The 14082-nt window shown below is 33.2% G+C and overlaps 1 protein-coding gene across 4 annotated transcripts in view; it reads left to right on the forward strand.

Annotated features, from left to right (window-relative positions):
- Nucleotides 1-12773, forward strand: part of LOC139482491 (aldo-keto reductase 1B-like) — a 28256-nt gene extending 15483 nt beyond the window's left edge. For 2 of the 4 annotated variants that reach the window (XM_071266399.1, XM_071266398.1), the window contains 4 exons: nucleotides 1556-1631; nucleotides 8005-8088; nucleotides 9870-9952; nucleotides 12057-12773. In XM_071266399.1, coding sequence (XP_071122500.1) covers nucleotides 1556-1631; nucleotides 8005-8088; nucleotides 9870-9952; nucleotides 12057-12099 — 286 coding nt within the window. In that variant the 3' untranslated portion in view covers nucleotides 12100-12773. Of the gene's footprint in view, nucleotides 1-1555; nucleotides 1632-8004; nucleotides 8089-9237; nucleotides 9340-9869; nucleotides 9953-12056 lie in introns of those variants that run through there. The other 2 variants (XM_071266400.1, XM_071266401.1) reach the window with 2 other exon arrangements.
- Nucleotides 12774-14082: the final 1309 nt, after the last annotated feature.

The raw sequence follows: 14082 nt of genomic DNA on the forward strand, positions 1-14082 counted from the left end.
GGAAACATTAAGGTAAACTTGTTTATGGCAATCTCACTTGGAAACAAAAAGGTAAAATTGTTTATGGCAATTTCACCTGGAAACAAAAAGGTAAAGGAGAAGGTAAGGTAAGGTCCTAAAATGGCCCCCTTTTTTAGCGTAAATTTCAAATTCGGATTTATTGACCAATATCACAATAAATTATAGCTAATACAGTGACTAAATTTTACTATTCTGCGTTTAATTATGACATCACAAGTTATACTCATAATGATTTTTCACCAAAAAATCAATAAAAATGGGTAAATTTCCATTGATTATTGGACAGGAAACAGAAACATACATCGACAACAAAGATCTTTTGAAATAATGGTTGTGAAGACATTTCACATATCTTGTTAAAAGTTTGTCGACGACTGCTCTCTATGTTTCCTGTTCCATAATTTGGTTGAAATGCATCTGATTTTGTCAAATTTCAATGTGTTAGAATTAAACTGACAAAAACAGTAACTTTCTCACATGTATGTCTTTAAGGCAACTTAAAACATTTATTGTCTTTTAACTATGAACTTTATGATTAGGGCCAATTATGGCACTTACTGAACTTACTCCTTTGGTCACTGCAATTTCACCTGGAAACAAAAAGGTTAATTTGGTCACTGCAATTTCACCTGGAAACAAAAAGGTTAATTTGGTCACTGCAATTTCACCTGGAAACAAAAAGGTGAATTTGGTCACTGCAATTTCACCTGGAATCAAAAAGGTTAATTTGGTTACTGCAAGTTCACCTGGAAACAAAAGGCTAAACTTGTTCATTACTATTGCAATATCACCTGGAAACAAAGATTCACTGCTATGCTCACCTGGTAACAAAATTTAACTGGCCCACTACAATGTCACCTGAAGGAAAAGGTAAAGCTGCTGACTGTGAAACTCATCTTGGTATAACAGGTAATCTCTGCAAAGCCCACCTGAGCCACAGAGGAGTCCAACATTGTTATAATAATATAGTATTTTATTTTAGTGCCCCCCCATACCCCAACATTGTTATAATAATATGTTATTTTATTTTAGTGCCCCCCCATACCCCAACATTGTTATAATAATATGGTATTTTATTTTAGTGCCCCCCCATACCCCAACATTGTTATAATAATATGTTATTTTATTTTAGTGCCCCCCCATACCCCAACATTGTTATAATAATATGGTATTTTATTTTAGTGCCCCCCCATACCCCAACATTGTTATAATAATATGGTATTTTATTTTAGTGCCCCCCCCCATACCCCAACATTGTTATAATAATATGGTATTTTATTTTAGTGCCCCCCCATACCCCAACATTGTTATAATAATATGTTATTTTATTTTAGTGCCCCCCCATACCCCAACATTGTTATAATAATATGGTATTTTATTTTAGTGCCCCCCCATACCCCAACATTGTTATAATAATATGTTATTTTATTTTAGTGCCCCCCCATACCCCAACATTGTTATAATAATATGTTATTTTATTTTAGTGCCCCCCCATACCCCAACATTGTTATAATAATATGTTATTTTATTTTAGTGCCCCCCATACCCCAGCATTAGAAGAACCAGTTGTTAAACAGCTTGCTTCACAGAAAAATAAAACTCCAGCACAGGTGAGATCTCTTGTTTTATATATACCTACTTGTGTATATAGGAACATATATCATATAGCTCTGTTACTATAAATAGCTATTTCTTAAAACTTGATTACTCTGTTATCTTCAATAACTATTAAGTTATTTTGAAGATTTTTACAAGGAGGATATAAGATTGTAATATACATAGATAGATGAAGATGTGGTATGAGTGCCAATGAGACAACTCTCCATCCAAGTTACAATTTGTAAAAGTAACCATTATAGGAGCCTTGGCTCACACCAAACAGCAAGCTATAAAGGGCCCCAAAAAAATTACTAGTGTGAAACCAGTTAAAGAGGAAAACCAACAGAATAATCTATATATATATAAAAAAAACCAAGAGAAACATGTGCACACTTATTAACCACATCAACAAATGACAACCACTTAGAAAAACACACTATATAATATCTATTTAAATAAAATAACTTAATATAACAAAAAAGATGTGGTATGATTTCCAATGAGACAACTCACCACAATAGACCAAATGAAACAAAAATTAACAGCTATAGGTCATCTTACCGCCTTCAACAATTAGCAAATCCCAAACCGCATATTCAGCTATGAAAGGCCCCAAAATGACAATGTATAACAATTAAAACAATTTTATAAAAAAAAAACCAAGAAACCTAACAGCCTAATTTATGTACAAAAAATGAACGAAAAAAAAATATGTTACACATGAACAAATGACAACCACTGAAATACAGGCTCCTGGCTTGGAACAGACACAAACATACAAAATATTGTGGGATTAAACATGATAGCGGGATCCCAACCATTCCCTTACCTGGGACAGTGGTGTAACAGTACAACATAAGAACAAACTATAAAAATCAGTTGAAAAAGGCTCAACTCATCAGATGGCTAAAAATACAAATACTACACATAGTAGACATGGCACGGTACTTGCACATCCCAACAACAAAAAGACACTAAGTACAGATCTGAGAGTACTAGCAGTTACTGACAGCTAGTTCAAAGCCACTTACAACTGATAAAAAATGCCAGATATCGCTTACTTTTTTGTCAGATTTCCCGTGTCCCGCTAGACTTCATTTCCCGTTTTCATGGCACAATATTTTGATTTTCACGTGTCACACTTACAGAAAATCGGCAATCCCGCGTCACGCTTAGACCCCAATGAGACTCACTCATAAGACCTATTAACGCAAATAATTGAACATACACTGAACGTTTGATCTATGAATAATGTAAATTAGAATAAGGGTAATACCACAGTAACCAAACACTTATCAAAGCTAAAGGGGTTATACCAAACACTTATCAAAGCTAAAGGGGTTATACCAAACACTTATCAAAGCTAAAGGGGGTATACCAAACACTTATCAAAGCTAAAGGGGGTATACCAAACACTTATCAAAGCTAAAGGGGTTATACCAAACACTTATCAAAGCTAAAAGGGGTATACCAAACACTTATCAAAGCTAAAGGGGTTATACCAAACACTTATCAAAGCTAAAGGGGTTATACCAAACACTTATCAAAGCTAAAGGGGTTATACCAAACACTTATCAAAGCTAAAGGGGTTATACCAAACACTTATCAAAGCTAAAGGGGTTATACCAAACACTTATCAAAGCTAAAAGGGGTATACCAAACACTTATCAAAGCTAAAGGGGTTATACCAAACACTTATCAAAGCTAAAGGGGGTATACCAAACACTTATCAAAGCTAAAGGGGTTATACCAAACACTTATCAAAGCTAAAGGAGTTATACCAAACACTTATCAAAGCTAAATAAGCAAACATCAAATATCAAAAAAGCCAATGAGATAACTCTCTTTCTATGTTGCAATGTATATAAAAGGACAAGGTACGATAAGCATCAGAGAACGGCCCCCTAATTTTGTTCAAATTAAAAGTGACCTGCCATTAATTATAATACATTATTTTTAAAGTTTAAAACCTATATTTTTGTAAACATCAATAGATTTTTCAACTTCCGCTAATATTATTCATGCTCTGTTGCTGTAAAGACCTCAAGATTCGCGAAAAGGCCAGAAAAATGGCAGTTTCTAAACCTTTTTCTGTATTTTAAACTATGAGCGTACCTACGACCCACGATCATATTTATACCAGACATTCCTTGAACATAAATGTTGATGCAGTTCAAATATTTTAGTGGGTCGTAAGTACGCTCACAGTTATAAATTCAAAAAAGTGACAAAAATCGTCGGTAGTTTTCATTGAATCATCGAAATTTTTAACCGAATTGCGGACCGGAGATGATTTCCGGTATTTACTGGATCCGACGGAAATGTATTCATGGTACGCTATAATAATTGCTAGTTTCTTCAGGACGAAAAATAAACATATTTTAGACAGGAAAACAGGATATTCCTGTATAATTCATTATTCTTGAATTTAAAGTGACATTTTAGCAGACCGTCGAAATTTGACCCAAATCAGACGGAACTGTGACAAACTTCAGAGGAATTCTGGGAACGTAATTGTTAATGAATATAATAACTGGTTCATACTTAAACAGTGCATATACGTATTTTGTTTCATAATTGACAAAATCGTCGCCCTGGAATGTTTTAATCTCCGATGACACTTTCGTGAAAAGTGCTTTCTTTCACGTCCGCATTTCTACCAAGTATGGCATGCCAAGTTAACATTTTAGACAATCATTTAATATAAATACAGATGACGATGGCGAAATAAACTACAGAACTGTGAATAATAACATACATTGTAATTCATATGACATAAGAAGACACCATGTGACAATTTTAATTAGTTAATTGTGTAAGTATAACAATAATCAAGATTAAACAAAACTATCCAACACTTTTATGATCTAAATTAGGTATCTTGAGTTATGTTTTGGTCATGGTGTTGAATTTATTGGACTTATTATTTGTAATTGTCACCCGCCTTCCCGTTGTTCTATCTTGACGACAACGGGTGCTACTTCGTATTTCTTGTTTGCAAATCATTCTCTACATATCTTTTCATTAAAATTTGCATGCATAAAGTATTTGTCACTGGACGGTCAGGAAACAACATTCAATCAATCATATGTCTTCTTAAATAACAGCACTACATGTAGAATGAATTTAAACATATTCAAAAGAATAAAAATAAGTATTGAATATGAAAGGAATAAAACGCATCATAATTAAAGACATTTTGATTGTAAGACGTGTGTTTCGCATACAAAAGACTCATCAGTGACGGTCGAATAAAAAAATGTCAAAAGACCATAAAAGGCTCAATATTTCGGGTTTTTTTTTTTTGCGATATACAGCTAATAAAGGTTATTTATTCCTGAATATATTATCCGTAGTTTTTGCCAACAATATAAAGTTTTGTAAACAGTTAATTCATATAATTGACTATTTTAATAATAATGCATGTTTACACAAAGTGCTAACTTTTGGACATCATGTTGCTGCATGGGTTGTTTGTTTCATTAATTTTTATTGTGCTATAGTTAAAAAGGTTACAGTCCACAGGAAGACATATTACCCTAACTTGACACTCCGATCCAACTAGTCTTTGTTCTTACCCCTTAATGCCAATTGATTAACGGAAATCAGCAAATACCAATTTTTGAGTCTTAGGTTTGACCAGGCCGGTGTCAGAACCCACGATATCAGACGTTTTAATTCATTTATTATATTTATTTAATTGTACAATGAATTAATAAAAGGGTGCATACTGTAAGAATCCATCTTATATGAATCCACGCTTAAACATACACATCCAACCAAAAGAAATAACTTTTGCAACATATATAGAAATAAGAAGATGTGGTATGAGTGCCAATGATACTACTCTCCTTCCAGGACACAACATGTAAAAAGTAACCAATTATAGGTCAAAGTACGACCTTTAACACAGAGCTTTGGCTTACACCGACCAGCAAGCTATCAAGGACACACAAGTGACTAATGTAGAAATTCAAACAGGAAAACCAACGGTTTAATCTTTATATAAAAAAAAACTAGAAACGAGGAACACGTATGAACCACAACAACCACCGAACAGGTTCCTTACTTGTTGCAAACAAACACAGCATGTGAAAACGTTTAAACAGGCGACAACCTTCACCCTAACCCGAACTTATATACTTTTATTAGTAACTTGCATGTCCAATTATAACTGTAGTTCATTTTGATAAACAAATTACAAAAACACAAAAACAAAACGAAACAATACAAAATGCAACTTAATCACATACATGCATTTTACATGATATTTCACAAATCATTTGACACTGACAGGAAAGTGAAAACATTTTTCGTCATTGCCAGTATCCACATCATAATTACAGATAACAAAAATGTTCCATAGATATAGGAAGATGTGGTGTGAGTGCCAATGATACAACTCTCCATCCAAATAACAATTTATAAAAGTAAACCATAATAGGTCAATGTACGGCCTTTAACACGGGGCCTTGGCTCACACCGAACAACAAGCTATAAAGGCCCCCAAAATTACTACTGTAAAACCATTCAAACCATAGTCCATTTCATCGTGAAAGAAACATCAGTTTATTCTGTTCTCAGTTTTCACTTGTCTTTGCAGTGGCGGATCCAGAGGGGGGGTTCCGGGGGTCCGCACCCCCCCTTTATTTTGGCCGATCAATGCATTTGAATCGGGACATATGTTTTGCACCCCCCCTTTGCCCTGGGCTAGCACCCCCCCTTTCGAAAATTCCTGCATCCGCCACTGCTTTGTCAATTTTCCCTGGCTTCCAAGATGAAATGAATGGATACATTATGTTAAACATAACTATTCTTCTTCTTTTTTGGAATTGTATTCTCATACACACTTGTCCGGGTCTACACTTATTTAGTTTTTATACATTGACTTATGATATTTGGCATACAGTGTATAGCCATGACTCAGATATCATAACAGTCTAATATCATTATGACATTTACCGTTGATCTCAAGGTACAATTAATTGACCTTCAACTTTCATGGTTAAATGATTGTCCAACCCTTAAACCATATATATATATATTCTTACAGGCTATGCCATTTTTTTTACTGCACAATAGGATTAATTTCTTAGGTCAATTAATGCCTCGTTAATAACTTCAAAAATGATTTAAACCCCCCTTTTGCCTTGATAAGTCGTTTCTAATTCACTATAGGTTTTGTACCCATGCAGAGGACACATTCCCATTTCAACCCCTACATCATATTAATTCGTAATTGCCTGGATTAGACATTTTATTCCACACAATGTGACAAGTTCATACTTCAAAAAATATAAAGAACCTATTATTGCATGGTTGATATGCACTTGTTATGTATCTTAGTTGTTGATCAGCGTGTAGTGACCTACAATTGAACTAAGTGTTCATTTCTAACTAAACATGTTCACAAACAGACAATCTGCATTGCATTCAATTTAATTTGTTCAATATAATGACTAATTGATTTGTAGTTGGCTTTAATTCAAACATGTTTTGCTGTTGCTAAGCAACACTTGTGTTGCTATGCTCAACACGAAATTTGTAAAGAATAAAAAAAGATGTATATGAAAAAATATTGAAATGAAACTCCAAATGGAAAGAAAAATCTTCAAACAACTGCTTAATTCATACTTAAGAGTGGCAAGCACCAATTTTTTAACCGTTGCTAGGCAACATTTCTGTTGCCAAGGTTGTTTTAAACATATAATAAACAAATTCAAAGGGTATTTTCATTTGTGACTTCAAGTTCTTCTTGGACAAACAATATTATTTGCAAATATTTCAATTTTTACTGATAAAGCAATTATAAGGTGATAATTTTCATTCTTAATAAAAACCGTTGCTAGGCAACCTTCCTTTCACCGGAACACAATAAAATCATTATTTTTTCAAATGTCTACACTAAGACCATCATTGATATCAATATAAACTTATTTGGAGAGGGGGCCAAAAATAGCCCTTATCATACCTTGTCCTTTATAAGTCAAAGTACAGCCTTCAACACAGAGACTTTGCTCACATGGAACAACAAGCTATAAAGCACCCCAAATTGACTACTGGTAGTGCAAAACAATTTAAAGAGGAAAATCAACAGTCTAACATGTCTTATCCATATACATGTATATACATATATGAAAAAAGAGAAACATCTTAAAACCACATTAACATACGACAACACGCTCCTGACTTGCTCTTTTGTCAGGTTGTTGTCTCTTTGACACATTCTCCATTTCTATCATGTTTATATACAATTGCTTTTCAGATATCCTAATTTATTAAAGTAATTGACCTTTATTTTGAATGATATTATCACTATAGTTGCAATACAGTATGCAAATATATTAAAAGTTAACATGGTTAAAATAAATTGTTATATTTCAGATACTCCTTAGATTTTTATTACAAAGAGGTCTTGCTGTTATTCCAAAAAGTGTAACTCAAGTTAGGATTACAGAAAACTTTCAGGTATTTAATTGATTTGTGTCTGCAGATAAAGATCATTTATTTAACGGAATAAACCAGTAATCTGGAATATAATGTGCCTTATCACAGAAAAAAGAAATAGACAAAAATGCCAATTTTGTCTGGTTAGACGCTACTTAAAATGCCTTTTTTAAATTATAATAGATCCCCAAACTTCCATCTTTTGTTATGGTAGTATAATATTAATTTTATACACAAAAAGAATTTGAATATGTTCAATCATTCATGGAGAGACCAGAATAACTTTGTCATGTTTGTACAAAAACAAGGTGGGGTTTGTCTTTAATGTTTTAGGGGAGGTTCAAACCTTAAAAGACACTAATTGAAAATGTAATATTAAGTTTAACATGTTAAAGTTTAAAGATTTTAAAAACTTAAATTGATTGAAATACCTATAGTTTTTTTCCCTATTTTAAGCCAGTTTGGTATTTCATCCAACTAGTAGTGGTATTTGGTTAATTATTTTTATTTGGGCAATGGGAGGTAATCCAATTATTTTTATTACATTTTTAGATTAAAAATAAAAATTTAAGCTTTTGTGTCATTTTAAAAAGTTAACTTTGTTTTTCATACTAGATAGATAGTATATGTTTATGTGTAGGAGTATCAACACAATATAAAATGATTGGTAAAGAAGGCAAGACATTTCAGCGTGTGCACTTTTGTAAAAAAAACACAATTATAAATGCATGCAGTAAATTCTAAATTTACAAATCACTAGTAGATATTGATGCAGTAAATGCTTATTAACCCAAATGTGGCGGTATAAACAGTGTACCCTGTGTTATCTGACACACCAGGGGACCAGAAATTAAGCAGGGTGTCTGAATACTCAGGTTTTTTCTGCAATGATAGACATGTTGTTGGACCATGTAAATGTGTCGGTTAAAGCAGGATGTTGGATAATAAGGTGTCAGATTAGGCAGGTTGCACTGTATAATCATGGTTACTGATAACTGGTGTTTATTTATGGGTATTTGATTTTGAATTATCTGATGTCGGCAGGTTGCACTGTATAACCATGGTGACTGATTACTGGTGTTTATTTATGGGTATTTGATTTTGAATTATCTGATGTAGGCAGGTTGCACTGTATAACCATGGTGACTGATAACTGCTGTTTATTTATAGGTATTTGATTTTGAATTATCTGATACAGGCAGGTTGCACTGTATAACCATGGTGACTGATAACTGGTGTTTATTTATAGGTATTTGATTTTCAATTATCTGATGTAGGCAGGTTGCACTGTATAACCATGGTGAATGATAACTGGTGTTTATTTATAGGTATTTGATTTTGAATTATCTGACGTAGGCAGGTTGCACTGTGTAACCATGGTGACTGATAACTGGTGTTTATTTATGGTTATTTGATTTTGAATTATCTGACGTAGGCAGGTTGCACTGTATAACCATGGTGACTGAATACTGGTGTTTATTTATGGGTATTTGATTTTGAATTATCTGACGTAGGCAGGTTGCACTGTATAACCATGGTGACTGAATACTGGTGTTTATTTATGGGTATTTGATTTTGAATTATCTGATGTAGGCAGGTTGCACTGTATAACCATGGTGACTGATAACTGCTGTTTATTTATAGGTATTTGATTTTGAATTATCTGATACAGGCAGGTTGCACTGTATAACCATGGTGACTGATAACTGGTGTTTATTTATAGGTATTTGATTTTCAATTATCTGATGTAGGCAGGTTGCACTGTATAACCATGGTGACTGATAACTGGTGTTTATTTATAGGTATTTGATTTTGAATTATCTGAGGACGAAATGACACAGCTAACAAATCTGAATAAAGATCACAGATTGAGTACAGAAGACATGTAAGTATGAAGTACGCCATCTGGTGGGGGAGGGGGATGTGGTAATATTACAGATTGAGTGATTGAGTACAGAAGACATGTAAGTATGAAGTACGCTTTCTGGTGGGGGAGGGGGGATGTTGTAATATTACAGATTGAGTACAGAAGACATGTAAGTATGAAGTACGCCTCCTGGTGGGGGAGGGGGGATGTGGTAATATTTGAGTACAGAAGACATGTAAGTATGAAGTACATCTCCTGGTGGGGGAGGGGGGATGTGGTAATATTACAGAAGACATGTAATTAGATATAGGAAGATGTGGTGTGAGTGCCAATGAGACAACTCTCCATACAAATAACAATTTAAAAAGTAAACCATTATAGGTTAAAGTACAGCCTTCAACACGGAGCCTTGGCTCACACCGAACAACAAGCTATAAAGGGCCCCAAAATTACTAGTGTAAAACAAGTATGAAGTACGTCTCCTGGTGGGGGAGGGGGATGTGGTAATATTACAGATTGAGTACAGAAGACATGTAAGTATGAAGTACGCTTCCTGGTGGGGGAGGGGGGATGTGGTAATATTACAGAAGACATGTGAGTATAAAGTATGCCTCCTGGTGGGGAGGGGGGTGTGGTAATTTTACAGATTGAGTGATTGAGTACAGAAGACATTTAAGTATAAAGTACACCTCCCGGTGCGGGAGATTCTTGCTGTAATGAATACCCATTGGTGGACTTTGGCTGTTGTTTGCTCTTTGGTTGGGTTGTGGTCTCTTAGAAACATTCCCCATTTCCAATCTCAATTGTATAAGATATCTATTGTAAACTAATTCCATATCACAAGGGTTGGCTGGGGTATGGAAATATGGTCATCTCTTTGAATGCTTTAAGGGCATACGATACAGTTGCAGGAGAGTTAATGACTTTGCTAACTTAAATTGTTATTATCGGGAAAAGATTCAGTTTTCGACGGATTTTTATCATTCAAACTTATTTTACTGGAAAACGGCTTCATGGACCCCTCATTTTTAAAATGACATTTGGTTTGATAATGCGAGAAGATTATGTGTGCCAATTTTCATGAAAATGTAAATAGTGCAATTTTTTAAATTTGATAAATATACAGCAAAAATGATGTTTTTTTCTACATTCATGAACATTTGATAAAATATGAGTTATTTCTGAATAAAAATTGTATAAACTTTTAGGATACTTAAAAAATACAGAAATTACAAATTATTTAACAAAAAAAAATTTGTGTTTATCTTTTAAAACAAAAAAGTTATGTCTTTCTTTCGAAAGGGAAAATACAGCCACAAATCCGAATTAAATACACAAAATTTCGACCTCATTTAACTCAAAAGTAGCACATGAAGGTATATTTTTTATTACAACTTTAATTTAATTAGGTAAAAAATAGTCTATATGGAAATTTTTATCAAAATGTAAATATGGGATCAAAACTGTATTAACTGTTATGGGTGTATGACCCTTGCTAAAGTGGGGTGTCTATTTGAGTGTTTAGTTCTACAGCTATGTCTGGTTGGAATCATGACATTATATCCAATGGGTGTGTGTGTCTGATAATACTCAGTCCTTTTTTTCTAGAAAAATTAATAGAATATGTGAATTGGTTAATGCCATGATATCACATATGAATTTGACAGTTCATGCAATTTCAGTGATTTTTATGCCCCACCTACGATAGTAGAGGGGCATTATGTTTTCTGGTCTGTGCCTCCGTTCGTCCGTGCATCCGTCTGTGCGTCCGTTCGTCCGTCTGTGCGTCTGTTCGCATCAGGTTAAATTTTTTGGTCAAGGTAGTTTTTGATGAAGTTGAAGTCTAATCAACTTCAAACTTAGTACACATGTTCCCTATGATATGATCTTTCAAATTTTAATTCCAAATTAAAGTTTTGACCCCAATTTCACGGTCCACTGAACATAGAAAATGATAGTCCGTGTACTTGGGACACATTCTTGTTAAAAGTAAAATTGAACCACACTTTCAGTATATTTAAAAAAAATTAATTATCAACAGGTGAAGACAAATTGACTTTGAATTAGATAAACAAATATTTCCTTATTTTCTATATAATTAGGATTTTATTTATAATTTCAGAGCATTAAAGCACAAGTACTATCCATTTAACGAGGAGTTTTGAGTAACTTTTGACACAGCTGTTATGCCATTTAACGAGGAGTTTTGAGTAACTTTTGACACAGCCATTGAAACCAAAGATTGCCTTATATTTACAGAGCTTCCTACAGATATTTCTTTATATGCTTAATGCTTTGTATATTCTCTACAAGCCGATAGGAAATATGTTTTTATACACAATTGGTCAAATCCAAATCTAAAGTTTTAAAATAATGTTTTAATTGCATTTTATAGAACTGTGATTTAAAAACACACTTTTAAGGAAATTACATCAAAATTTGTTTTAATTTTCCATTTTTAAGTTTTAAATTAGATTGTAGATTGTGTAATTCTGCAATGTGTTGATGAATAAAGATTGTCGAATGGAACTAATTCTATATAATGGTAGTTATGATAATTAGTATATTTCATCAACATGATCAAGAAGGAATTAACTAATGTCAAAGACAAACCCTTAATCAGATATGAAATAACAATTAATTAGATATGAATGGTTCAAAATAGTAAAGTATCATTTTGATCAGGTTTATACCAATAGATCAATTGGGTCTAGGGTTGTTGTTAGATATAATAAATCAAATATTGTTATAAAGTTAAGGATGCCATATGTTGATGTTTCTCTATTGTTAGACTATGGATATATTATATATAATTGCTGTAATAAAAACTTGAATATTTGCTGAATTTATAATTTTGTTTGTTGAGGTGTACATAGGGATAGTGATCTTGCAGGGATGGTGGCGCCATGTTAGCTAACTTTTTTAAAGCTATATATTTTTGAAGGTGAAAGACCTGGATGCTTCATACTTTGTATATGGATGCCTCATGTTACGAAGTTTCTGTCAGTCACTTGGTTCAGTAACTACTTGAAAAAAAGTTAAGATTTTTTGTTATATTAAATTCTCTCTTATGATAAGTAATAGGATAACTATATTTGATAAGTGCGTACCTTGAAGGGTCCTCATACCTGTCGGACAGTTTTCTCTTGACCTCGACCTCATTTCATGGATCAGTGAACAAGGTTAAGTTTTGGTGGTCAAGTCCATATCTCAGATACTATAAGCAATAGGTTTAGTATATTTGGTGTATGGAAGGACTGTAAAGTGTACATGTCCAACTGGCAGGTGTCATCTGACCTTGACCTCATTTTCATGGTTCAGTTGTTATAGTTAATTTTTTGTGTTTTGGTCTGTTTTTCTTATACTGTATACAATAGGTCTACTTTATTTGGTCTATGGAATGATTGTAAGATGTACATTTCTAGCTGGCAGGTGTCATCTGACCTTGACCACATTTTCATGGTTTAGTGGTCAAAGTTAAGTTTTTAAGTTTTGGTCTTTTATTCTAATACTATATGCAATTGGTCAACTATATTTGTTGTATGGAAGAATTGTTAGCTGTAAATGCCTGCCTGGGATGCTTTATCTGACCTTGACCTAATTTTCATGGTTCATTTGTCAATGTTTAGTTTTCTTCTTAATGTTAAGTTTATGTGACAGTTGTAATAAAGCTTTATACTTAGGACTATGAACATAACACAATGATTAGTAAAGAAGGCCAGACATTTCAGCACTCTTGTTATACCATGTATTGTTTTACTGGTAATATTAATATAGATATATTTAATTAATGTTTTTTTTACTTTTGGTCATTGTTGGTATTATCAGTACTTCAACATTGGAATTTTAGGACTTGAAATATTTTGGTTTGACAGAACACTGAAGAGACAAATTGCCTAAATATGCATCTGTTGATGGTATGATACTAAACCTCTAACGGGAGGGATTGTGCATGATATTCATATGATGAAGACATAATCTTTTAATCAGTTTAATTGAAGTCTGGAGCTTGCATGTCAGTTAACTGCTAGTAGTCTGTTGTTATTTATGTATTATTGTCATTTTATTTATTTTCTTTTGTTACATCTTCTGACATCAGACTCAGACTTCTTTTGAACTGAATTTAAAAGTGCGTATTGTTATGCGTT

Source organism: Mytilus edulis, chromosome 7 (genome assembly GCF_963676685.1).
Source record: "Mytilus edulis chromosome 7, xbMytEdul2.2, whole genome shotgun sequence".
NCBI classification, from domain to species: domain Eukaryota; kingdom Metazoa; phylum Mollusca; class Bivalvia; order Mytilida; family Mytilidae; genus Mytilus; species Mytilus edulis.